Source organism: Pseudochaenichthys georgianus, chromosome 20, assembly GCF_902827115.2.
Source record: "Pseudochaenichthys georgianus chromosome 20, fPseGeo1.2, whole genome shotgun sequence".
NCBI lineage: Eukaryota > Metazoa > Chordata > Actinopteri > Perciformes > Channichthyidae > Pseudochaenichthys > Pseudochaenichthys georgianus.
The window spans coordinates 20,988,643-21,012,136 of NC_047522.1; the positions used below are offsets into that span (position 1 = coordinate 20,988,643).

The 23,494-nt window shown below is 40.5% G+C and overlaps 1 protein-coding gene across 2 annotated transcripts; it reads right to left on the reverse strand.

Moving 5' to 3' along the window:
- Positions 1–23,373, reverse strand: LOC117466080 (ATP-binding cassette sub-family D member 3-like). Of its 2 annotated transcripts, none has more exons than XM_034109221.2 (23): positions 23,166–23,373; positions 19,839–19,872; positions 19,650–19,748; positions 16,605–16,693; positions 14,912–14,981; positions 14,075–14,172; positions 13,608–13,731; positions 8,344–8,400; positions 7,991–8,133; positions 7,836–7,905; positions 7,621–7,690; positions 7,264–7,361; positions 6,475–6,566; positions 4,086–4,177; positions 3,911–3,983; positions 3,767–3,830; positions 3,579–3,656; positions 3,425–3,490; positions 2,402–2,491; positions 2,198–2,317; positions 1,615–1,719; positions 893–949; positions 1–322 (listed from the first exon to the last, which is right to left on the reverse strand). In XM_034109221.2, the coding sequence occupies exons 1-23, from the start codon at positions 23,273–23,275 to the stop codon at positions 245–247; spliced, it is 1,977 nt and encodes a 658-aa protein (XP_033965112.1). In that variant the 5' UTR covers positions 23,276–23,373; the 3' UTR covers positions 1–244. The 2 variants fall into 2 exon arrangements, with proteins under 2 accessions (XP_033965112.1, XP_033965113.1); XM_034109222.2 differs by lacking the exon at positions 14,912–14,981 and adding an exon at positions 15,746–15,815.
- Positions 23,374–23,494: the final 121 nt, after the last annotated feature.

A 23,494-nucleotide genomic window follows, 5' to 3' on the forward strand; every position in this document is an offset into this window, starting at 1 on the left:
TGTATTTCCACCTTTTAATGAAATACACTCAACCATATAAATTACATATATCACACTGAACATGTAAATGATTAGACAGGACTAAAGTGATGATTTAAATAACAGAACAAACGGTGATAAAGGAAGCAAAAATGATTAAAAAAAGTATTCTCTAGGTTTCGGCTACTTCTAATGTCTCGAGTGCAAAGAATTAGTGGACTGGTTTCATCAGAGCAGTGCATTATGGGAGGACAGCAGCGATCAGTTACGAGCCGAACTCCACGGTTTCCTCTGTGATGGGCTTGAACTCGTAGTTCCCTCTGCCGTCCATGTGGAGGTAAAACTTCAGGGCACAGAGGAAAACATAAGAATATCAATCAGTTACAAGAAGTACGACATATTTAAATGTTAAAAAGACTAAAGTCTGACATGTTTTAACAAGACCAAACAGATACAGCAGCCCCGGAAATGTTGAATTTATAAGAAAGGAAAAATAAGTTATGCAAAAGAAAAATATCCCATATATTTAAAATGACATTTCCACGCAAAGTATACAAAAAAACGATATAGAAATAGACAAAATAATAAACTTAAGACTGCTGTTTTTACAGTTGGATTTTGTTTCCCCATTTCATTGTAAAAATTAAAGTTTCTACAATAAAAAAAAGTTCCAAAAGAAATATTATGCACAATATGGAATAAGAAATAACCTTTGTAACGCTGACTTTACAGTTTCAGTTTGATACCGCTGTATAAATAAACGGTTTGAACAATATAGATTTGCTATATAATTTCATTTTCAAAGTGTGATATATAAAACGACTGACTGCAGGGAGAGAAGAGTAAAGGAGTCTGTGGGGAAAAAAGGATTTCATTTTAAGCGGTAAAAACACAAATGAAACGCAGCGCTTACCTCGTGGTGCTTCCACAGAGACTTTCTGTGGGACACTGTGAACAAGGTGATGCCCACCTGTGGAGCAAAGGACACACAACTAGTACAGAGATCCACACCTGCTCATTTAGAAACCTTTCACTGCAACATGAATGAGTCACTGGGTATTCCTCAATGTCGAGGAAGGATGCTCCAGAGCCACTATTTCAAGGATACTACGTCATCGAGTGCCGCAGAAGACTGTTCCAATGTCCAGGGTACTTGGAATTCTACCGAGACGTACTTCATTGCGGGAAATTTTGAGGCTGCACATATGTAGACTCCGCGGTCTTAAAATCCCCACAATGCTTTGCGCACAGACCAATTTCCCAAATCTTTGGCGGAAAATGTAAGGCCTCTCATATGACGCACACCTGCACACTTGCTAGCCTGTTCCATTCTTCGTGGCAAGGAGGTATTCTTGCCTCGCTTCTGAAGGAACTCACTCGGAGGTACATGTGCTACCAAGCAAGCCTCCTCGACATTGAGAAACACACACAGCTTTAACAGAGTGGTGCAGGAATGAGGATATCTGTATATTAGTTATCATTTTAGCAGCATTAAAAAAAAATCAACATCCCTGCATCCCCCCTGTACCGAGACATTGTTGTTTCCTAGAGATGTACAGTGTGTGTGTGTGTGTGTGTGTGTGTGTGTGTGTGTGTGTGTGTGTGTGTGTGTGTGTGTGTGTTGTTGGTGCGTACCGTCCTGCAGTGGCTGTAGATGAAGTCCTCCACATCCACACTCACTGCACTGGTGCACTCATCCAGGATGGCAAACTGGGGCTTGTGGTAGAACAGCCTGGCCATCTGCAAACAGAAACACAGTCAATACTGAGGATGAAGTATAAAACGCTATATATATATATATATAGACATATCTGTTTTATTGTGTTTTATTGTGTTGCTCTACACTGTAGCTATGCACACATGACAATAAAAGCCTTGAAACGTTGTATCATTCTCTGTGCTGATAGATCAAATAGGCCGTTTGATTCACACTCCTTAAACTGTAGTTAATGTGTAATTATCTCACAGGAGGACTATCATAGATGTTTGTGTTAAGCCATGCTTTGTGCTCTCTCCCTTTATCTTACTATATTTTCTTGTACCTTGTCTGTATACAAATATTAAATTAGTTAAATAAAACAATTAATTCAGCCGCAAACCGACTATGTGTGGGTTTGATCACCCTGCCACCTGAGCAGGGTGATCAGATAGAAAACAGATGGACGACGGCGTGTTTTCAGTCTTTTAAATCATGTTTCCTCAGATAGTGAGTCCTTACAGCCATCCTCTGCTTCTCCCCTCCACTGAGCACGTCCATCCAGTCCTGCACACAGTCCCAGCTGCCCTCCCGGTCCAGGATGTGGCCCAGCTGCACGTTGTCCAGGTACTCCTTCAGCACCTACACACACGGGTGAGAAGGTGTGTGTTACTATAAGCACACACTGACAGCAGGAGCGAGTGTGTGAAGTGTGTGGGGTCCCACCTGATCAGAGATGCCTTTGCTCTGCTGGTCTTCATACGTGTCAGGATAAATGACCTGGTCCCTCAGAGAGCCCAGCGTCATGTAGGGTCTCTGCAGAGACACAACATGTGCAGGAATAAATCAATATTCAGTCTGAGATGCAAAACTGGATCTATGAGAGACACTACTCCTAAAAATGAGATATAATTATACCGTTAAACAACAAAAATGTTTTATAATTCAATAAGCAATTTATTGTATTTTAGGACTACATTTTAAGAAGTGCCATCTTGTTTATAGCCGGGGTTTATTTCCATTTAAATATTCTAAACATTGCATATTGTCATTTCCATGTATACTGCATGTTGGTAACAATGTAAATATTAGCTAACATGCACATAGAGATAGAGGTACATAAATGTGTTTTTTAATTCTTATTTTAAGTGTAATTATATTTTATATATTTTATAAATCATCTCTATAATATGTTAAATGGTGTCAGGGTCTATGCAGGAGTCCTGTAGTCAGATGCCTTGAAAGACCTTTTTTAAGACCCTTTCCATACATTTTAAGACCTCATTGCCACTTTGAGTTTTAACCGGTTACCTTTACCTCACATTTACTATATACAGTATTGATTGTCCTTCCTCCTTATCTTACAACCATTTGGACGCAAACTTGCATTTCCTCATAACGATGTTGTTTAACAACCGGCGTAAACGGGCCTTCGCGCTATCAAGCAGTGAGCGGGCGACGTCCTGTTCAGATGACGTCAAATCCAACGGGATGCCATCAATAAACTACACAGAATCACACTACACACCTACGCCATGACTACATTCAGGCAGACTGTAGAATACAACCTCTTTGGACCATTTATATACTTATCGAAAACAAGCTACAAAATGCAATACCTTGGAAAATGCCCTTTAATACTTTTTAAAAGCCTTCATTTTTGCTAAATTGATTTATCAACTTTTAATACTTTAAGACCCCGCGGACACCCTGGATGTTGTTAGCAGTGGAACATTGACGATGTTTTACCTGTGGAACATAGAAGAGCTTCCCTCTCTCTGGTTTTGTCAGACTTCCTCCGAACAGAGGCCACAGCTTTAAAAACAAACACACACATTGTTTTATTTACAAAAGAAACACATGGTGAACACGTGTTTTACAAAGAATATGTTCTGTCTCTCACCTCTCCGAGCACCCTGAACAGAGAGCTCTTTCCACAGCCGTTTGGTCCACACACGAGCACGTTGGTGCCGGAGCTCACCTTCAGAGGGCAGAGAAACACATGTCTTATTAAAGTCATGCAACCATACTCCATATTTCAAACAAATGTGTTAGTTCTCAGTCTGGATAAGATATGGCGATGAATAATACCTCAAAGCAGAGGTCTTTGATCAAAACGTCTCCATTAGGTGTTGCTAGTGGGGTGTGGTCGAATCTGCAAAACACACACATGTTGTTTTAAAGCTGCTCTTATAGAAAAAAGTCAAATATGCTGATATAGAATAAGAAACCTACTTGATGATGTTGTCTCTGTTGATAACATTTCCACTTCCAGGCACCAGGACGAGCTTCTGGGAAGCGTCTGAATCTAAAGAGGATGGAATAAAAAGTGTCAGTTATTCTCGCTGCTCAAATCTCCAGTTACCTGAGATCAGATTAGTTTCCGTCACATATCAGGAGTGGTGTGTACCTTTCTCATTCTGGGAGACCATGGTGCGCACATATTTGCCAGAATTGAGATCCTTCAGGACTTTCATCAGCTCAGTGATACGGGATGTGAATCTGTGGGGGACAAATATATGAATGAATAAACACCTCAAAACGCCTACTCACTCATTTGACATACAGTATGTTGTTCCTTGTAGCATCTATTAACGAACAAAACATTTCTTTAAAAAGGGCAGAAATAGTAGATTGCAATAGGAATTCAAAAGTGAAATTAATACATTTTAGAGATGGGAGAAGTGAAGAATTACGATGTGAAGGCAGAAACATGCAAAGCCTTTCTAAATCTTTGTGGTAAGAGAAATTGAGTCGTCCCACTAAATAAGTGGCTATTTGTTTAACTTTATTAAAAGGGATGTCAGCACCGTAGTCAAGACCTGCTTTTTTAAAATACGACTATTGACTAAGACCAAGTCGTTTTTATCTTTTAAAGACCTAGAAAGGGTTATTAACCCCTTTGTTACCTCGAGACTGGATTACTGCAACGCTCTGTACGTGGGTATGGACCGGGCCTCAATGAGACGCCTGTAGCTCGTGCAGAACGCAGCTGCACGTCTTCTCACTGGCCATAAAAAGCGTGACCACATCACCCCAATTCTGGCCTCACTGCACTGGCTTCCGATTCGGTTCAGAATTGATTTTAAAATCCTTTTATTTGTTTTGAAAGCCCTAAATGTAGGGATGTAACGATACCAAAAACTCACGGTAAGATAATATCGCGTTAACAAGTCCACGGTACGGTATTTATCGCGATATTGAAAAATAAAAATTAACATTTTTTTTTTTCAATACACATTTTTTTTACTCGGAAAATGTTTCTTTATTAAATAATAAATCTGATTTGTACAGCATGTTAGTAGGATAGCAGTATTTTAAAGTGTCAAAAACAAAGTGACTGGAACAGACTGGAACAAGAAAACCAGTGTGTTTGTACCTATAGTACTACCAAACAAAGTAGGCATTTTCTTTGTGCCACTGCATCTCACAAATAAACAAGGACATTTAATAATCAGACCCTGCAATAAAATAAATCAAGTTTCACTTTAGTTTTTCAAGTAACTCAACTCAAACTCACGAGTCCCTCACTCAGCATCATCAGACAGGTTTTTAGGAATATGAGAATGTCCACATCTCCAGGTATTTATAAGCTGGGATGTTTGGGCATTTAACCAACGTTTCCCCGCAGCGAGGCTCTGGTGTTATGCCGTGTTATGCTGCCCTCCAAAAGGAAATTATATAGTTTCCAAACCGTACAGATCAACACATGTCTGGGAGGTTTTGCTTCACGCCGTGTGCGCTCCCGCGAGGTGCATGCACACACGGCATAACACCGCCCCCGCCCCCCCCGTTGACAGTTCACGAGCGTGCTCTCTCGTGAACTGTTCAGACCCTGACGGGTAATAAGGGATTATGACGGACATTTTACGATCCTGTCTGTCAAAATGACGGACAGCGAAAAAGTCTAACGCCACCTCAGTGGGACGGAGAGACATGCTTTGGCCATGGGTGACAGCAGTGGGTCAAACTGTGCATCGTCTCTCCACCACTTAAAAAACAATACAGTTGTTGCCAAGAAGGTGAGGCTTATTGACAGAGATATAAATATACTGTTGGTACTTGTCAATGTCTCTAGGTGTGTAAATGTAGCGTTGTAAATACATGTCCTTTTGTGTTCTGTTGTTTTATGTTCATGTTGTAACCTACTTGCTGCCATGTTGGACAGGTCTCTCTTGAAAAAGAGATCGATGATCTCAATGGGATCACCTGGTTAAATAAAGGTTTAAAACAAAAAAAAGTGTTTAAAAAAAAAAAGATTTAGTCTCACGACGGTATTGGGACGTTTATTTACCGCGATACCGCGATATTCGGTATATCGTTACATCCCTACCTAAATGGGCAGGCTCCTGCCTATATAGCCGAACTCCTCCAGTGCTACACCCCAGGCAGAGCTTTAAGGTCTGCTGACCAGCTGCTGCTGGTAGTGCCCAGGCTCAAAACCCGAGGGCACCGAGCCTTCGGCTGGCCCCAGGCTCTGGAACACTCTGCCGCTCCATGTGAGGTTTTAAATCTACACTTAAAACTCACCTCTTTTCTCTGGCCTTCTAGTCAGAGCGGAGCACGACTCCTGACATTTCCCTGTGTGTGATTTTTTATTTGTGCTGCAGATTTGTTGTAAAGTGTTTTTATTGTTTGTACAGCACTTTGGCTCGACCAAAAATCATTTTAAAAATGTGCTATAAAAATAAAACTTGATTTGATGTTCAGATAATAACACATCTATGAGGCAAGACTTTTTGTTGTGGTTGTTCTTATGTTTGTTTTAAATCCTCTTCTTTTGTTCTGTTCACACTCACCCCGAGAGGCGGGTCATCTCTCGGCCGGCCAGTACGATCCTGCCCAGAGCCTGGGACAGTCTGAGGAGCATCCTGCCGCTCTGGTAGTAATCCTACAGAGGTCCAACAGCAGCACGTTACACCAAATATTAATGTATTATAGCCTTTCTAATACATCTATAGAGTACTCTTATATGTGTTGTTCTGCTCGGGAGCCACTGGTGTTCCTGCATCATTTGATAAGGCATTTGTATTATTGTCTACTTCAGTAATGTGTGTTTATGCAGCTGGATGAACTGACTGGTTAGACAAGTATTGACATGTAAAGCCACACTTCCATTTGTTTGCGCCAACATCTATCACAGCATTACTCTCCACAGGGCGACTGTGGCTGCGAGGGAGTGCGGTCGTCTTTCAACCAGAAGGTTGTGGGTTCGATCCCAGCCCATGCAGCCAACACGTCGATGTATCCTTGGGCGAGATACTTAACCCTGAGTTGCTCCCGATGGCCAACGGTGTGTGAATGTTAGGTCCTAGAGTAAGGTACACTGCTCTGTATGAATGGGTGAGAATGACATGTAGTATGTAAAGCGCTTTGAGGGGTCTTAAAGACTGAATAAAGCGCTATATAAGTACAGTCCATTTATGTTTGCTTGTAACAAAATATCAATATATTGCCACTGATAACTTTGTGAATAGCATGTCAATGTGCATTATTTTACTAGAGTGAGTGAGTGAGTGAGTGAATGAGTGAGTGAGTGAGTGAGTGAGTGAGTGTGTGTGTGTGTGAGTGTGTGTGATTTCTCTGACCTCCAGCAGCTCAGAGTGTGTGCTGGTCAGATGTCGGGAGTGTCCCGGGGTGAGGAATGGACGGCTCACCACCAGGTAGCCCACAACAGTCGCCAGATCTGCAGAGAGAGAACAGCATGTAGAAACATAAGAAGCACATATATAGATAAACAGATTGAAGGACACACATTGTGCTCATTTTCAGGGCCATGACCAAATTGTGATTTTCCCTTAATGATAACTGCACTTTTAAAAATAAACTACAAACAATTGTTTTAAATATATTGTCATCATCTCTTCATATGAATCTGTGTTTTTCTTGCTCACTGTTGCTGTTTTTTCACTGTCACTTAATCTTGATGAGATATATCTACTTACACTTGGCAATCATGCTGTCCACAAATCCCATGGAGAAGCGGAAGAAGATAAATTTATGCAAGTGGTCCACCTGGAAGAAAATATAAAAATGGTCAATATTCTAAAGTCGGGGAAAATAAACAAGGCCTTACTCTAAACACAGACTCAAACATCCCAAGTGGAAATGGAATTAAGCTAATGCCTGAATGATAAAAGATACATAAAGTGTTACTCACCAGTTTCTTGAAAGTGCTGTGAATGGTCAGCTTTTCCCTCTCGTTCCCGTTGTAGAAGGCGATCTCCTCACTGCAGAGAGGAAGGACATCTCACTGTAGCATTGAAGCTAACACCTGTACAGTTATTGGGTTTGCGTAGTTGTTAATGTGTTTACCTGTTAGTGATGAGGCGAGAGTTGACGAAGCGGTACTCTCCTTCGTACCGCTGCTCCGTGACCGTCATCTTTCCCATTGGCCGCCTCATTCGGGTCAGGAACATGCCTGAGACCAGCAGGTAGGTCATCATCACTGTTGGGCCCTGGGGAGAGAATTATAAAATGTAATTCACATGTACAAAACAACATCTAGATATTTCACAATAAACTAATAGGATCAGGTTGACTCAAAAGACAGAAATGAACAATAACAACACTTTTAAATAAATTAAACTAAAGGAGGGAAGGGAGATGGAAACAACTTCCTGTTTAGCAGTACAACAAGGTTAGTTTGGATGTTTTAACACGCTTACCTGAGCCCCGATGGCAGTTGTCAGCTTGTAGATGTACAGACAGATATCCAACAGAGGCTGCAGGACGGACAGAAGGTTTAAAAATAACACCGACATATTTTCCTACAACTTTAGCTTTCTGCCTCTCATTCATGGGGTCTGCACTGCTTTTTTAATATCATCATCATCATCATCATCATCATGCATGAGTTGCTCAAGGACTTCCAACCTGCATTCAGTTTAGTGTTTGCAGGGTTGATCTGGTACAATGCCTTCACTGCCACAGGAAGGTGTGGTCAATGCCTCCATGTAACCTCCATGGAGTTTCAGTAAATATCTAATGTGCAAATGGGGCGACGCCTGCGAGCTAGTTCAGGCAGTCAACTCGAGCACCAATGATACATTAACACGTGACGCGTCTCTCTTACAACCAACCAAACACAATCTCCTTAACTTGCCGCTCTGCCTGCCTCTGCCTCGCTAATGCTGCGGCTCGGTCACATTGCTGATGCGTTCACGTGCTGCCCCACCACCACCCCAGCTTCCACCTGTAGGCTCGGGGGATAGTTACAGTATCTAATTAGTAGTGATGGCGAGCCTTATGAAGCTTTGAAGCCAAATGGTTCGCAAAAGGGTTCATCTCATGAGGCTTCATCATGGGCTTCATTTGAACACAAACCCCCTGCTGGTCAAAGTGTGTAAAACAGGCAGATTAGACATCTCAACAGTGTGCTGTATCTCATACCGAGTTCCCAATGAGTAAAGCCTTAGAATACCTCTAAACAACGAACATTAAATCATATTTTCATGTTAACAATATTGTTTTTATTCCAGTTGATTGTGATTGAAAAGCCTAAGGAGGCTGGTAAACATTGTAAAGAGGGATTTGTATTCCTTAATAATATTCATAAACGTAACCATGTTGTAGCCTGAGAAAGGCTAAACCATATCAAAGAATACATTTATTAAGTACATCATCTCATTTAGCTGTAGCTTTTATAAACAACAACAAATACGTATTGTTCAGTCGTTGAACCAGAGACCCTGCGGTCATTCTGCTTTCCAGCTGAGCCGCAGCACACACACTAAAGCTCCCTGAAAACACTGGACCATATTTATTCATGTTTTTATTCCAACATTTATTTATGCTTGTATCTATTTATACTTATGACATGTTCCGACCTCTATATGAGTGAGGGTCTGAGCTCTCTTTATTCCATCGTGTCCGGGCCCGCCGGGTACAGGAGGGGTAATATGGTTCTTGTTATACATCCATGGGTATTATGAGCGTTGTGGTTCAACGGTTCAACCGATCTGAATCGCTTCCTGAAGCAGTCACGTGGTATCGACAGGCAGCGAGGCTTCGTTTGTCATCGGTGACGTCACTGGCCCAAAACGATACAAGCCTCGAAACATGCTTCACAAAAAGCTTCGGGGATTACTCGACACACGCTCCGAAGGCTCGGCGCAATACGTAACATCACTAATAATCATCACTCAATGTTCTATGTAAATCTGTGGAGTGATGAGGACCGAGCCTAGACGCCAAACTCAACTATATGCAGCTCTAATAAACGTATTAAGAACACGTGAGGTGTCTGACTGAAATATACCCCTGATAGTGGCAGTTAAATGTGTCTTTGGTGGACATATGGAGAAAAGGTGATTCTAACAAAAACATCTGAAATGTCCAGGATTCCAAGAGATGTGAAACTGATCACTGAAACCTGGTGCACTTTCAGTTTGTATAAATATGACAGATATGAAAAGTTAAGGTATATAGAGTATGACCAGTATTAATACGTAGCAAAACTCTGACCATTAGCATAACATATGAATACACTAGAGGTATAGACTGTATAATAATAATAATAAATTACATTTTTTATTAGAGCGCTTTTACAGGTGCTCAAAGCGCTTTACAAGTACACATTACACATATTAGACATGTAAGAGTCATTACTGGGGACATTACCCACAGGAGCAAATGCGGGTAAAGTGTCTTGCCCAAGGACACAACAGCCTGAGGCAGTGGCGGCCGAGGCGGGATTCAAATATATATGCTATAGACAGTAGTATAAATATGAATAAGCTATAGACAGGGTTCATACACTTTTTCACCAATGACTTTTCCATAACTTCTCAATGACCTTTACCTCATTTTCCATGACCAAACAAAAATTCCCACTGAAAATGGTTTATTTGAACACGGAACAGGAAAATCAGGTCTGCATATGAAACATGTTGTGCCTATCTAAAACAAATCCAATAGTAGGCTTACTAGCTTCTACACGCTGAAGCAACTGTAGTCAGGGAGGCAAACTCATCAGGTATGAAAAAGGTGACAAGGATCCGAGCCCTGACCCCACGGGATATCGGCTTTAAAATAATGAATAACAGAGGATGTTAGCAGTCAGAACAACTAAAGCAGGTAATAATAACAGAAACGCCAAAGAGTCACATCTAATAGAAATATATAAAAGCATTTATTTTAATTGTGTAGCAGTCAGTTTATAATTCTGGCAGCACTGTTGAGCATTTTGAAAATGTATTTTCATGCCTCTGTGCAAGGCTTAGTCTTTCTATCTGTATAGCCACTGGTGTAAAGTGACTAAGTTCATAAACTCAACAAGTACTATACGTGGCTACAGTTTTGAGATGGTGTACTTCGACTCCACTACAGTTCAGAGGTACATGGTGTACTTCGACTCCACTACAGTTCAGAGGTACATGGTGTACTTCGACTCCACTACAGTTCAGAGGTACATGGTGTACTTCTACTCCACTACATGTATTTAATACCTTCAGTTGTGGATGAATGATGTGAAATATAATCAAGTGTTGAATCAGACTTTAGTTCCACCTGGAGTAAATCCACCAGCTACCCTGCAGTATACAAAGTCATTCAAACTAGCTGCAGCTTTACCAGCTTTGAGAACACTTTGATGATCAATCATTATAAAACATATCGTATATATTATTCTGAAATGGACCAATCTGCACAACGACTACTTTTACTGTCGCTACTTTCACTATATTTTGTAGGGCTGTGGCGATACACTAATCTCACGATACGATACGATATTCCGCCAACTATACGATATATATCACGATATTCAGCCAACGATACGATTCGATACGATTCGATATACTTATATCATTTTCTGAAAGATTTTAAAGGGACAGTGTGATTTTGGTGACATCTTGTGAGTGTTCCATTGACTTGGATTGAATTAATTCAACTGAAAACTGAAAGCATCGATTATACAATATATGGCTCTGACAGAGAGTCTCCAGCTTGCAAATGCTGGACAAAATGAATCAAAAGATGTGGTGAGAAAATTAGTTTCATTTATTGAAACAGTGCAAACTGTAGCTTACAAGCCTTTGAAACGTAAGTACATAAAGTGCATTATCACAATGGACAATGGAGAATGAAAAGGTGCAGCAGGTGGTGGAACACGGGGGATTTGAATGGGACTTGTTAGAAATTAAAATCAATGTTTTGATGGCATAAAGTACCATAAACATACCGTCAGTTTAAATGCTGTTTTATACTGAAAAACCAGAAGTTGTTGTGCAGAACCAGTTGTTGAGCTTTTATTCTGAAAATCCTTCATCTCCGGTTAGCATTTAGCATGTGGCTAATATACAATTTCCTATAGAGGTGAATTTAGTAGCGATATGACACGGAGTGTTGCACACCGAAACCTACTGATTTCAACACTACAACTATAGACGTCGAGATATTATTATTGCTGAATATTAAATGAAGGTACAGTTTATTTGAATACGTTTGTTTACAGACGTGGGTAGCATGAGACAACATTCGGAACTACCGGAAATGATACCAGCCGTGAGGTATTTTTGGAGTATTGATTACAGCGTTTAAAATGTATTAAATGAAAAGTCATGAAAGAGATAAGGAGGAGAAAAGGCGTGTTTAGTTATATATTTAATGTGCAATGTCTGAATCCTCTGTAATGCGCAACAACGAACATTGGAGACGTGGAGGGCCGATCCCCAGCAGCGCCAACCGGCCCACAGGGAGGATTCAGCAGAGGATATTTAACAGCTGGAAAGGTGGAGCTCGCTCTCTTCCCTTCGCTCACGAGAGCCAGAACACAGATGTTTTTCTGACTAAATCATCTTCTGCTTGTAACATTACCGCGCTTTTTATTAATTAAAGTATACATTTGAACATTCTCAGAGACTCAATTAGTCTCATTTTTAAAGCTTCTCTCCTGGACGCGAGTATAACGAACACAGTTATCAGACTTAATGTATCGATACCCGCGGCTGAAATATCGATACTTTCTCGGAAAACTAAATATCGATATATATCGCAAGATCGATTAAATTGCACAGCCCTAATATTTTGATGAGAATACTTTTCTACTTTTACTTGAGGAACATTTTGAATGCAGGACTTTTACTGAAACAGAGTATTGCTACGCTCTCGTACTTCTACTTTTACTCAAGTACAAGATCTGAGTACTTCTATTTTTACTAAAGTACAAGATCTGAGTACTTCTACTTTTATTAAGTACAAGATCTGAGTAGCCTACTTCTACTAAAGTACACGATCTGAGTACTTCTACTTTTAATCAAGTACAAGATCTATACTTATACCACCTCTGTTTATAGCTATGAAAAAAACTATTAGAAAACGAAGGCTAAAGCTAACGTTAGCAGATAGTGACAATGTATGCTAGCTAGCTAGCTAGCTAGCTCAACGATTCCTTAAATGATATTGCGATGTGAACTTTCCAGTTCACATCACGCTCTGCCGCTCTGCTCTAAATACCTGAACGGCCCTTCTAACAGCTGTTCACCAGCGGTTCCAGGCAGGCAGACTCGAGCACACAGCTGCACTTCATATATTAAAAAATAACACCATGCGGGTCATGATGGCACATAATAGCTCGCGACCGCAGATTATTTCAGCGATTAGATTAAATGTAAATTATATTTGACGCAACTTTAGTTACATTTCCATGACTTTTCCAAAACTTTGGGAAAAATATTGTTTTCCATAACTTTTCCAGGGCCTGGAATTTGCATTTTCAATTTCCATGACTTTTCAATGACCGTACGAACCCTGTATAGACCAGTATACACACTATGTATGCGAGTACATTTGAGTAAACTGTAGAATAAACAACCAGGATGGATAGTTGTATAAAAAAAATGTCAGTAACTCACTGTGTCACCAGGTGTGTAGGGGGGGGTCATAAATATGTGTAACATGAATGAAGACTTAGATCATTAGCACAGCGAGGTACCTTGCTGAGGTTTGAGTAAAGGTCCACCACACTGTTGCAGAACTTCTCCACATCCTGTGTCAGCAGCTGGTCTGGATTGGCTATCCGGTTGTCCAGGTTTCCCATTTTGTAGTAGGTGAAGCCCCTGAAGAGACAGAAAACAAGGTCAGAAGTCAGAGAAAGCACAAAGTACACTAGTGACATAACAGCAGGTCAGCCACATAACCTCCAGATGTGTGTGAAAGCGTAACAGGTCAAAAACATGAGGTCAAGGTTTACTATAATGACGGCTTGTTCCTTCTTGCACCACCTGTAGAATAGGGCATCATACTGCAGTTATCTACTAAATTGTATTTGACTGATAACACTTCAGGAACAACCTGACTGTCTGAAAGGAGGATTAAATGTGTGGTTTATCTACTACATGGAACCAGAGGATATTTCCTGATGCATGACGTAAAAGATCTACGTGTTTCCTCAGTACTTACTGCAGGTACTGGTCGTATAAGTTCTTGGTGAGCCTCTCGCGGAACCTCAGCTTCAGCTCGAATAGACCCAACTTCAGGAAGTTGTTCACCAAGGCTATCTGAAATGAGCCAGTCACACAAAACACACGTGTATCCATCTCTCATTGTGAGCTGTTGGCTAAAGCACAGCTGTGACAGGGTGTATACTGTTCATGCTGATAGCTTTTATATATATTTAATTAGAAGCAGAGGACAGGGAATGAAGGAAACATGCAAAAGCAGAATATTAGTATCATTTTACAAGAGCAAACTCACAATTTAAAGAATTCGGCTGGAGATAATCTATATTTTTCTAAATATCAACAAATCTGATTAAAGTATTGTATTTGTATCTAAAGTCTCATCCCAGCAAATACCTCCTTTTTGAGAAGTGACTGGGAAAATGCAAAACATAATGTTTTAAGAGCTAAAGGCATAGTGCTCAGAAATATATAATAAATATGGAAGTTAAAAAGTATTACGAGACCATCTAAAATCATTGACATCATGATGTTTGTTGACGGTTAAAAATATATAGAATACAGCCATCCTTTTCACTTAACATTGAGGGGAATGGTATATTTGCTTACGTTTAAATCAAATGAATGAACATGCAAAATGACAGGGTTTTTTTAGTGCGTGAAATGATTGAATGAGATAATCCACCATCACCAGGACGTTAGTAAATACACAGGAAGACAGAAATGTCAGTGTTTGCCATGTCAGGTCTCCTCTGTGAAAAAATTAAACTGCCAAAAATTTGCGACAGTATGAAATTAAGATCTTCCTTAGGAGTGTGACAAGTTAAAAAAAACTTACAGCTGGCATGAATTTGATAAAGCTGAACAAGTAGGTCTTGAACTCTTTTGGTGAGCGGCCGATAATAGCACTGCAACCACAACGTGCACAGAGATGAGCAAACAGCAGGATCAGAGGGACAAATACTGGGCCCGATACACTTCATTCTGCTTTTTGAACCAATGCTGCTCTGCTGGACCGCTTAAAAAAAATAAAGTAACAGCGGAGTCCTGACACTGGAGAGCTCAGGAATGCCATTCAGTTCATGCTAGTTCTGTGCATATTCACTTTTTGGACCATAGTGAGACAGCTGCGGGGTCAAAAATCCTCTTACTTTAACACTTCTAATTAAATCAGTAAATTGTCAGCTGTGAAAATAATATTATAGTAAAGAGAATATTCATTTATCGTGAGAAAAAGTCCAAATTATACAACTTTTTCTAATGAATTGATATAAAGTCAGTTTTAGACTTGGAATCGATTAATTATATATATATATATATATATATATATATTTATTTTTTTTGTATTCTGCTCGGAAGGCATTTGTAATAGACAGAAGGGATCCTCCAATTAGCAATCATTATTTAATATGTATTCCTGATTTGGTTACTCATCTGTCCTGTTACAGATATATTCAGTTTGTTAAAATACTGAACACAAAGTGAATGGAACTCCATGAGAAAGCTACTGTATGCTAAATGTATTATTTGTAATAATCCACAGGGGAGGGGGGGGGGGGGGGTTATGGCTTGAAGGGAAATGTAGTCCTCAGACAGTGAGTGATGGGAAAGCACAACACGACACTCTTACAAAGAAAAAACAGCACTTCTACAAAGCACATGTTGTGTTTACCGCGGGTATGACTTTAATGTAGGAATAAAAGTGCTTCTTGAACAGAGCGCTGTCTCTGCTTATAATACCGCTGTGGAGAAGCAAAACAAAGTTATCAGCTCCTGCAATAGAGGGGAAGTAAGGATGTATGTTTGTAGGCTGACCAGGAAGTAAGCAACGTCCCTTCGACTAAAGGCTAGTGGGATGTTACCATTGGATTTTTTAATATATCAGAAAATAAGCTCTGTGGCAAATGTATGATACTTAACACATTTAATTGAGAGCCGTTTCAACATATAAACACCACTTTGTTTTTTAAAGTGTAAATGCAACTGCAAGAAGTAAAAGCTAAGGTTAGGCTATAAACAAGCTAGACCCTGGTCACATGACTTCACACCACCGCTAAGCTAAAGATGGCAAATGTTCGGCATGATGACGCACGTAGTTTCATTTGTTAACAATCACCATTTTGTTATTCACCAGTGGGGTATTTACTAATGTCCTACAAGAGCATTTGATAATATCTTCAGCTTGTGTTAACCACAGACCTTATTTCAGGCTTCTAACCAAAATGGAAAAGTTCAAAAAACCATCGACTTTGAGACGAGGGAACCTGAAATGGTAATATGCCAACAGATTTCCGGGTTTATTCCTGCACCACTGTACAGAAAAGGCAATTGATATATATGAACAATAGCTTTTTAAAACACTTTACAATGGGACTTAAGGAGATAAACTGCTTATATTTCTCCTGTCACCCAGCTGTGGATTTATTTAACATTCACATAGCTTCTAGACGGTGACAACATGATATCCCCAATATACTTTTATGGTACTGAATTGTAAAATCTCTGTTTCAAACTTGTAATAAGAGTCGGACCTTTCGATCATGGTGCCGTTCTGGATCATCCATACGTCACAGTAGGTCCTGGCCACCAACATGGCGGCGATTAAGGCGAGGTAGCCAGTCTTTGGGGAAGACAACAAGCACAGATAATAGTTGGTAAACCCTGTGCATCATGAAACCCTTAATCGTGCTGCACTTCACTCCGCTCATATCTGCTGAACTGATCGGATAAGACTGGACAAGGGGAAACATGTGGCGGTGGCCTTGAGATATATGTGTGCCAAAGGTGCACGAGTCATAATGACACTTGGATTGATGTTGAACTCTCGCTAAATTACAAAAATGCTACTAGTGGCTGCTAGTGCACCACTATCTATTATAATGCTGCTACTTATTTTATATCTTGCATCTGTACGTTTGATATTTAGTTCAATAAAATCTGTCCCCTTTGCTGTCACGATGTAAATGTCCCCGCTTTGGGACTAATAAAGGTTTTCTAAATTCGTATTTACCCTAGCATCATATAAAATGTTTTAAAATCTAACTTCTAGGTAAGGCAAGGCAAGTTTATTTATATAGCACCTTTCAACACAAGGCAATTCAAAGTGCTTTACAAAAATCAAAAGACATTAATAAAATGGCATTTAAAATCAGTCATTAAAAAGAAAAGATAATAAAATAAACATTAAAAGAAAAAATACATGGATAAAAGTTACAGTGCAGTTTAAGATGTGAATCGTTCAATTAAAAGCAGCGGCAAAAAGAAAAGTCTTTAGTCTGGATTTAAAAGTAGTCAGAGTTGCAGCGGACCTGCAGGTTTCTGGGAGTTTGTTCCAGATATTTGGAGCATAATAACTGAACGCTGCTTTAATAATAATAATAATACATTTATTTTGGGGGGCGCCTTTCAAAACACCCAAGGACACCTTACAGCAGGGGTCTCAAACTCAAGGCCCGGGGGCCAAATCCGGCCCGCGACTTCATTTTATGTGGCCCCGCAAGAGCTTGCAAAGAATATAATATGTTTATTATACGGTTAGATGCCACTTTATAGAAGCAGGTTGCCCATAAACTACATGTCCCACAATGCATCTCGTTTTGTGACTTGCGCACTGAAGAGACTTGCAATTATTTGCCCTAGACTTCTGCTTTCAGACGTAGTTAATTACTAAGTTATTATCCTATCCGATAATAATCCAATTCAGAGGCAATAATGTAATACATTATTTTATATATATATTATATATTTATATAGTTATAACCGGCCCTTTGAGTGCAACCTTTTTGCAAATGTGGCCCACAATGAAATTGAGTTTGACACCCCTGCCTTACAGGGTTTACCTTTACCATGTTTAGTTCTGACTCTGGGGACAGAAAGCTGACCAGTCCCTGAAGACCTGAGAGATCTGGATGGTTCATCATTTAGCAGAAATGTATTTTGGGCCTAAACCATTCAGTGCTTTATAAACCAGCAGCAGTATTTTGAAATCTATTCTTTGACACACAGGAAGCCAGTGTAAAGACTTCAGAACTGGAGTGATGTGATCCACTTTCTTAGTGTCAGTGAGGACTCGAGCAGCGGCGTTCTGAATCAGCTGCAGCTTTCTAATAGATTTTTTTAGTGAGACCTGTGAAGACACCATTGCAGTAGTCGAGTCTACTGAAGATAAAAGCATGGATACGTTTTTCCAAATCCTGCTGTGACATTAGTCTTTTAATCCTAGATATATTCTTTAGGTGATAGTAGGCTGATTTAGGAACTGTTTTAATGTGACTGTTGAAACTCAGGTCAGAGTCCATGACTACACCTAGATTTCTGGCTTTATCTGTTGTTTTGAACATTGCAGACTGAAGCTCAGCGCTAACTTTTATACGTTCTGCCTTGGCTCCAAAGACCATTACCTCAGTTTTATCTTTGTTTAATTGGAGAAAGTTCTGACACATCCATTCATTGATTTGTTCAATGCACTTACTCAGTGTTTGAATTGGAGCATAGTCTCCTGGTGAAATGGTTACGTAAATGTGTGTGTCATCCGCATAGCTATGGTAACTTATTTTGTTATTCTTCATTATCTGAGCCAGTGGTAGCATGTAGATGTTAAAGAGAAGAGGCCCCAAGATGGAGCCTTGAGGTACCCCACATGTCATATTTGTCAACTCAGATGTGTCTTTACCTATAGAAACAAAGTTGTTTCTGTCCTTTAGGTAGGATTTAAACCAATTTAGAACTGTTTTCGAAAGTCACACCCAGTTTTCTAGTCGGTCTAGTAATATGCTGTGGTCAACGGTGTCAAACGCAGCACTGAGATCTAATAATACTAACACTGAAGTTCTCCACTGTCTGTGTTTAAGTGGATGTCATTGAAGACCTTTACAAGAGCAGTCTCAGTGCTGTGGTTTGGACGAAAGCCTGACTGGAACACATCGAAACAGTTATTTAAATGCAAGAAATTACTCAACTGTTGAAAAACAACTTTTTCAATGATCTTACCTAGAAATGGTTTGATATGGGCCTGTAATTGTTCATTACTGAAGCATCTAGATTATTATTTTTTAAGAGCGGTTTAATGACTGCAGTTTTCAGGGCCTGTGGAAAAACACCCGAGTGAAGAGATGTGTTTACTATATGAAGTAGATCTGAGGCCATGCAACGAAAAACATCTTTGAAAAATCCTGTTGGAATAATATCAAGGCAGCAGGAGGAGGATTTCAGAAGTTGTATAATGTCCTCTAGGTTTTTATCATTAATCTGATGGAATTGTGTCATGGTGTTTGAATTGATATCAAGGTAGGCTTGAAGGTGAAGCTTATAACAACAAATCTCATCTGAAATCACCTGCTCTATTTTGGGATTCATCTCACATCCCAAAATTAAAATCCCTGCGGCAAACAGGGTGCAATGGACAAACCGTGACTGTCACGCAGAGAGAAAAAAAGGCCCGATCAAGATTTAGGACTTTCTGATTTTGCTAAAAGCTTCTAAGAAAACCAGTTGGGTTTTTAGTGTTTCATTTGTGGAATTGGTTTACACATCTGTGGTAAAGACTTTACGAGCCGAACAGCAGGTCGATGTCATACCTCCATGCTGAAGAATTGAGGTACCATGATCCGCAGAATCTGGAAAATTCTGCCAAAGAAAACTTTGTCCACAGCGGCTCGGTCTTTTTTGCCATCTTTCTGAATGAAGAGACATAACAAAGGGTGGGCTGTGATAAAACTACAGGTTGCCATTGATGACAAAATGTATGGACACTTTTCCAGACCTACCTCGTTCTGTACTACTTCTGAGCCTCCTTTTTTACTGCAAAGAGAAACATAATTAATCAGACGATATGTGTGTGAGCATTTTTGAAAGGGCACAAACACATGTGAGTGAAACTACACAGCCCTGCAGATGATTTCACACTTTTCCACAGTTAGCAACAACAAAGGCAGCAAGAAGACGAATGAGATAAGCAAAGCAAGTTGCACAACTGAATGTGTATAACCAGATGTGTACTTAATGTGCAAACGAATATCTAACTACCTACTAAAATAAGTGAATGAATTAAGGAGTGTGTGTGTGTGTGTGTGTGTGTGTGTGTGTGTGTGTGTGTGTGTGTGTGTGTGTGTGTGTGTGTGCAGTCTTAATGAAGGAACAGTGCCCCTTTACTACATCAACAATGATCCATGGCTAGTAGGTATACAGTGTGCGAAAAAGTACAGGTCCCACCGTCCGGGACGTGTTATTTACAATATCGGACAAGTAGATCTTTCAATTGACTTGTCCGGCGGACAAGTGACGTTTATTGACAAATTATTGATACATTCAGTTTACAAAAGGCAGAACTCATTCGCAAATTGTACGTGTCCGCCATTGTTCGTTTAGAAATGTTAGTTTCGGTTCTGCTTGTCGATTCCTAAAGAAATGCATCTCGCCGCTTTCTGTACAGTTAGACGGGGGCGGGGAGGGAAGTGTAGCACAGTGGCCGGGTTGGGAAGCAAAACTCGGTTCCGAGTAGGAACAAATAACAATTGTCCGGTACCGGGATTAATAAGAGTTGTGAGGACAGGAGGCGAGGCCGAGCCCCGCGGACTGCAGCTCTCTCTATGCTCCGTATCAGCTGATCGCTGCTCGGTGCGGCTCAGCGTCTCTCTCTCTCTCTCTCCCTCTCTTTCTACACACAGCGGATCCGCTGCCCGTTTAACAGCCTCATCTTTGTCAAACTTTCTTATGTTCTTTCTCTAACACGTAATGAAGGTTATTAAGCGTTTTAGCTCCTGTGTTGTTAATATTGACCGCCATTTCCTTTATGAAGTGAAGCAGCCTCACGGCCCCTACACACGGCGGCGTGCGTTGCCGCTTCAACGCTTCTGCCCATTCACTTTGAATGGGGTGACGTCACGATTCGCCGAACTGCATTGTGGGAGCAAACGTGGCTTCTCTCGAGGTACTCGCTGCAAAAGTAGAGCAATGTTCTACTTTTGCCGCCTCGACGGAGGCGTCAGCCAATCAAATCCCTCGTATGTAAATCTGACAGTACAAGTAGTAGCCAATCAAACCGGGTGTATGTTGGGAGAGCCAGACCGCAGTTATTTCCCATATGTCAACAAAAGGAGGAGAAAATGATCGTGGCGGTAGGGAACATACAGGGATACAAACCGGAGGAGCCAGGCATGGGGGGAGGTGGCAAAGACAGTGGGGGAAACTGGTAGGTTTTCGCTTGTTTGGGGAGTTTATATCCAGTGTATTTCCTTTGAATGGACAGCTAGCAAGCCTAGACAGTATATTTAGCCAGCATGGATGTAGCATGAATGCTTTGATTTGTATGTCCGGGGCGGGACATTCATGTGGTTGGTTGTTGGTCGGGCTGCTTGCGTTGACTCCCCAAGCTCAAGACACGCCCACCGCCAAGCGGCAACGCACGCCACCGTGTGTAGGGGCTGTCGCTGTCACTGTCTGTGTCCTCGCGCTGTCCTCACATCCCCAGACCCCCAGACTCAGAGGAGCACAGGGATGTCAGTATTGTTTATGAAGCAGGGTATAGAAAGTACATTATTGAAATGAAAATACTATTTATTTACTTTTACAAACAGTGAGCAGCTGGGCAGCTGCAGCATGTGTATTGCAGGATGTGTAAGCGTCTTTGAGTTGTAGAAAAGCGCTAGGCCTATAGGCTATAAATATAATGTATTATTATTATTATTAGGTTATGTCCTATATGTTGGACATGTATGGTTGGACTCTGTCTCACAGGCAGGTTGCAGTGTAACATCAGAGGAGACTGGGCCAATTGTACATTCTCAAACTGCACCACTTAGAACTAACTAAACAATGCAGAGATTATTTTTATATAATTGTATTCAATAACTGTAAGAAATTAAACAGTATGAAGTGATTTGTAAATAGGAATACAGATTTGACTTAATGTTTTCATAAATATATTTTTCTCCCAGTTTGACTTATTTTTACCCTCTCAAAGAACCGGAATCGAGAACCGAAAATAACCGGAATCGTTAAAATCCAAACGATATCCAACCCTATGTGTGATGCAGTAAAATCTTACCTCACTTACTTTAGCGGTGTCGTAAAAAACGTGGGAAAATGTAATATACGATGACGAAGAAGAAGATTACAGTGGCCCCAATTTTTGTCCATTCTGGACAAGTGAAAAATGTATTCGGACAAGTAAATTGCTAAACTCACTTGTCCATGGATAAGTACTCTCTAAAAACTTTTTCTCACACTGGTACAATGTTAGTATGTTTGGTATTACGGAATACGCTTTTGCCCTGTAGACCATTTCAGACCAAAAAACAGTGAAGAAGTAGTTATATGTTTTATTTATTTTGTATAACAGATCATTTAACCAGTGCCTCTGTCTGTTTCCAGTTCTATTAATGATTGCATCGAAGTACATATGGTTTTTACATAACTTCAGGGACAGTTGTATCATTGAACGCCTCCTTGATCAATCCTTGATTCCTCCGTTAAACTTAGGCTATTTCTACTGGCATTTTCTTTCTTTTTTAAAAGTTGTGTTTAATATATTTTATGCTGGAAAAAAGGGTTGCATATCACAATTCTAAACTTGTTTTTTTACTGTAACAGGAACGTTTTCTACTAAGATACACTTAAACTATTTTTGTTTCATGAACTTTGGCGCACCGATTCTCTCCGGGCGACATCATCTCTTCTTAGAGCAACTTGAGGACAAAGAATAACAAAGGAAACATTTAAATCTCAACACAGAAACGTGATAATTGAGTAATAACAAAGTAATGCAAAGTTACACACATCGGCAGTTAATGGGTGTGCATGGGAATCTTGTAAAGTGAGTTTGTGCAGAACAATGACTCGGTTGTGCTGGTTTTAGAGCTGCTCGGATCAGTGATCAAGGCGGCCAAAGTGCGCAGGAAAGAGCCGCCTGCTCATTTAAAAACATGGAAGTCAATCCAGGAGTTTCCCCATGGTTTCCCCCTGGCAGGTCACCTGTCAGAATGGAGGGGCTAGTAGCTGCTAATTAGCATCCTGGCAGCCGTCCCAAACTCACCTGAAAACCTCTATTTCTGCGTTTAAAACCAACACTAACATTATTTACTGCTCCTACTCACCCGTTTCGTTTCTGCGTCCCTCTTCTGCGCTTCAGCAGGTATAAAACCAGTAGGATACCGCCCGCTATGGAGGAGTTTTTCCCTGTCACATATTTACTGAACGCCGCCATGTTTCTGACACTACGACCGGTTTGGTTTGCGAGAGTTCGCTACAGTTCATCTTCGTCTTCTTCTCTCGGGTTGAAAGCTGCATAGCAAACAGCTGTAAGGTGCATACTGCCACCACGTGTACAGGAGTGGGTAACACACTATTCACCATATTTATATCTAAACCAGGGGTGTCCAAACTTTTTTCACCGAGGCCGGCCACATCCAGAAAAATAAGGGCT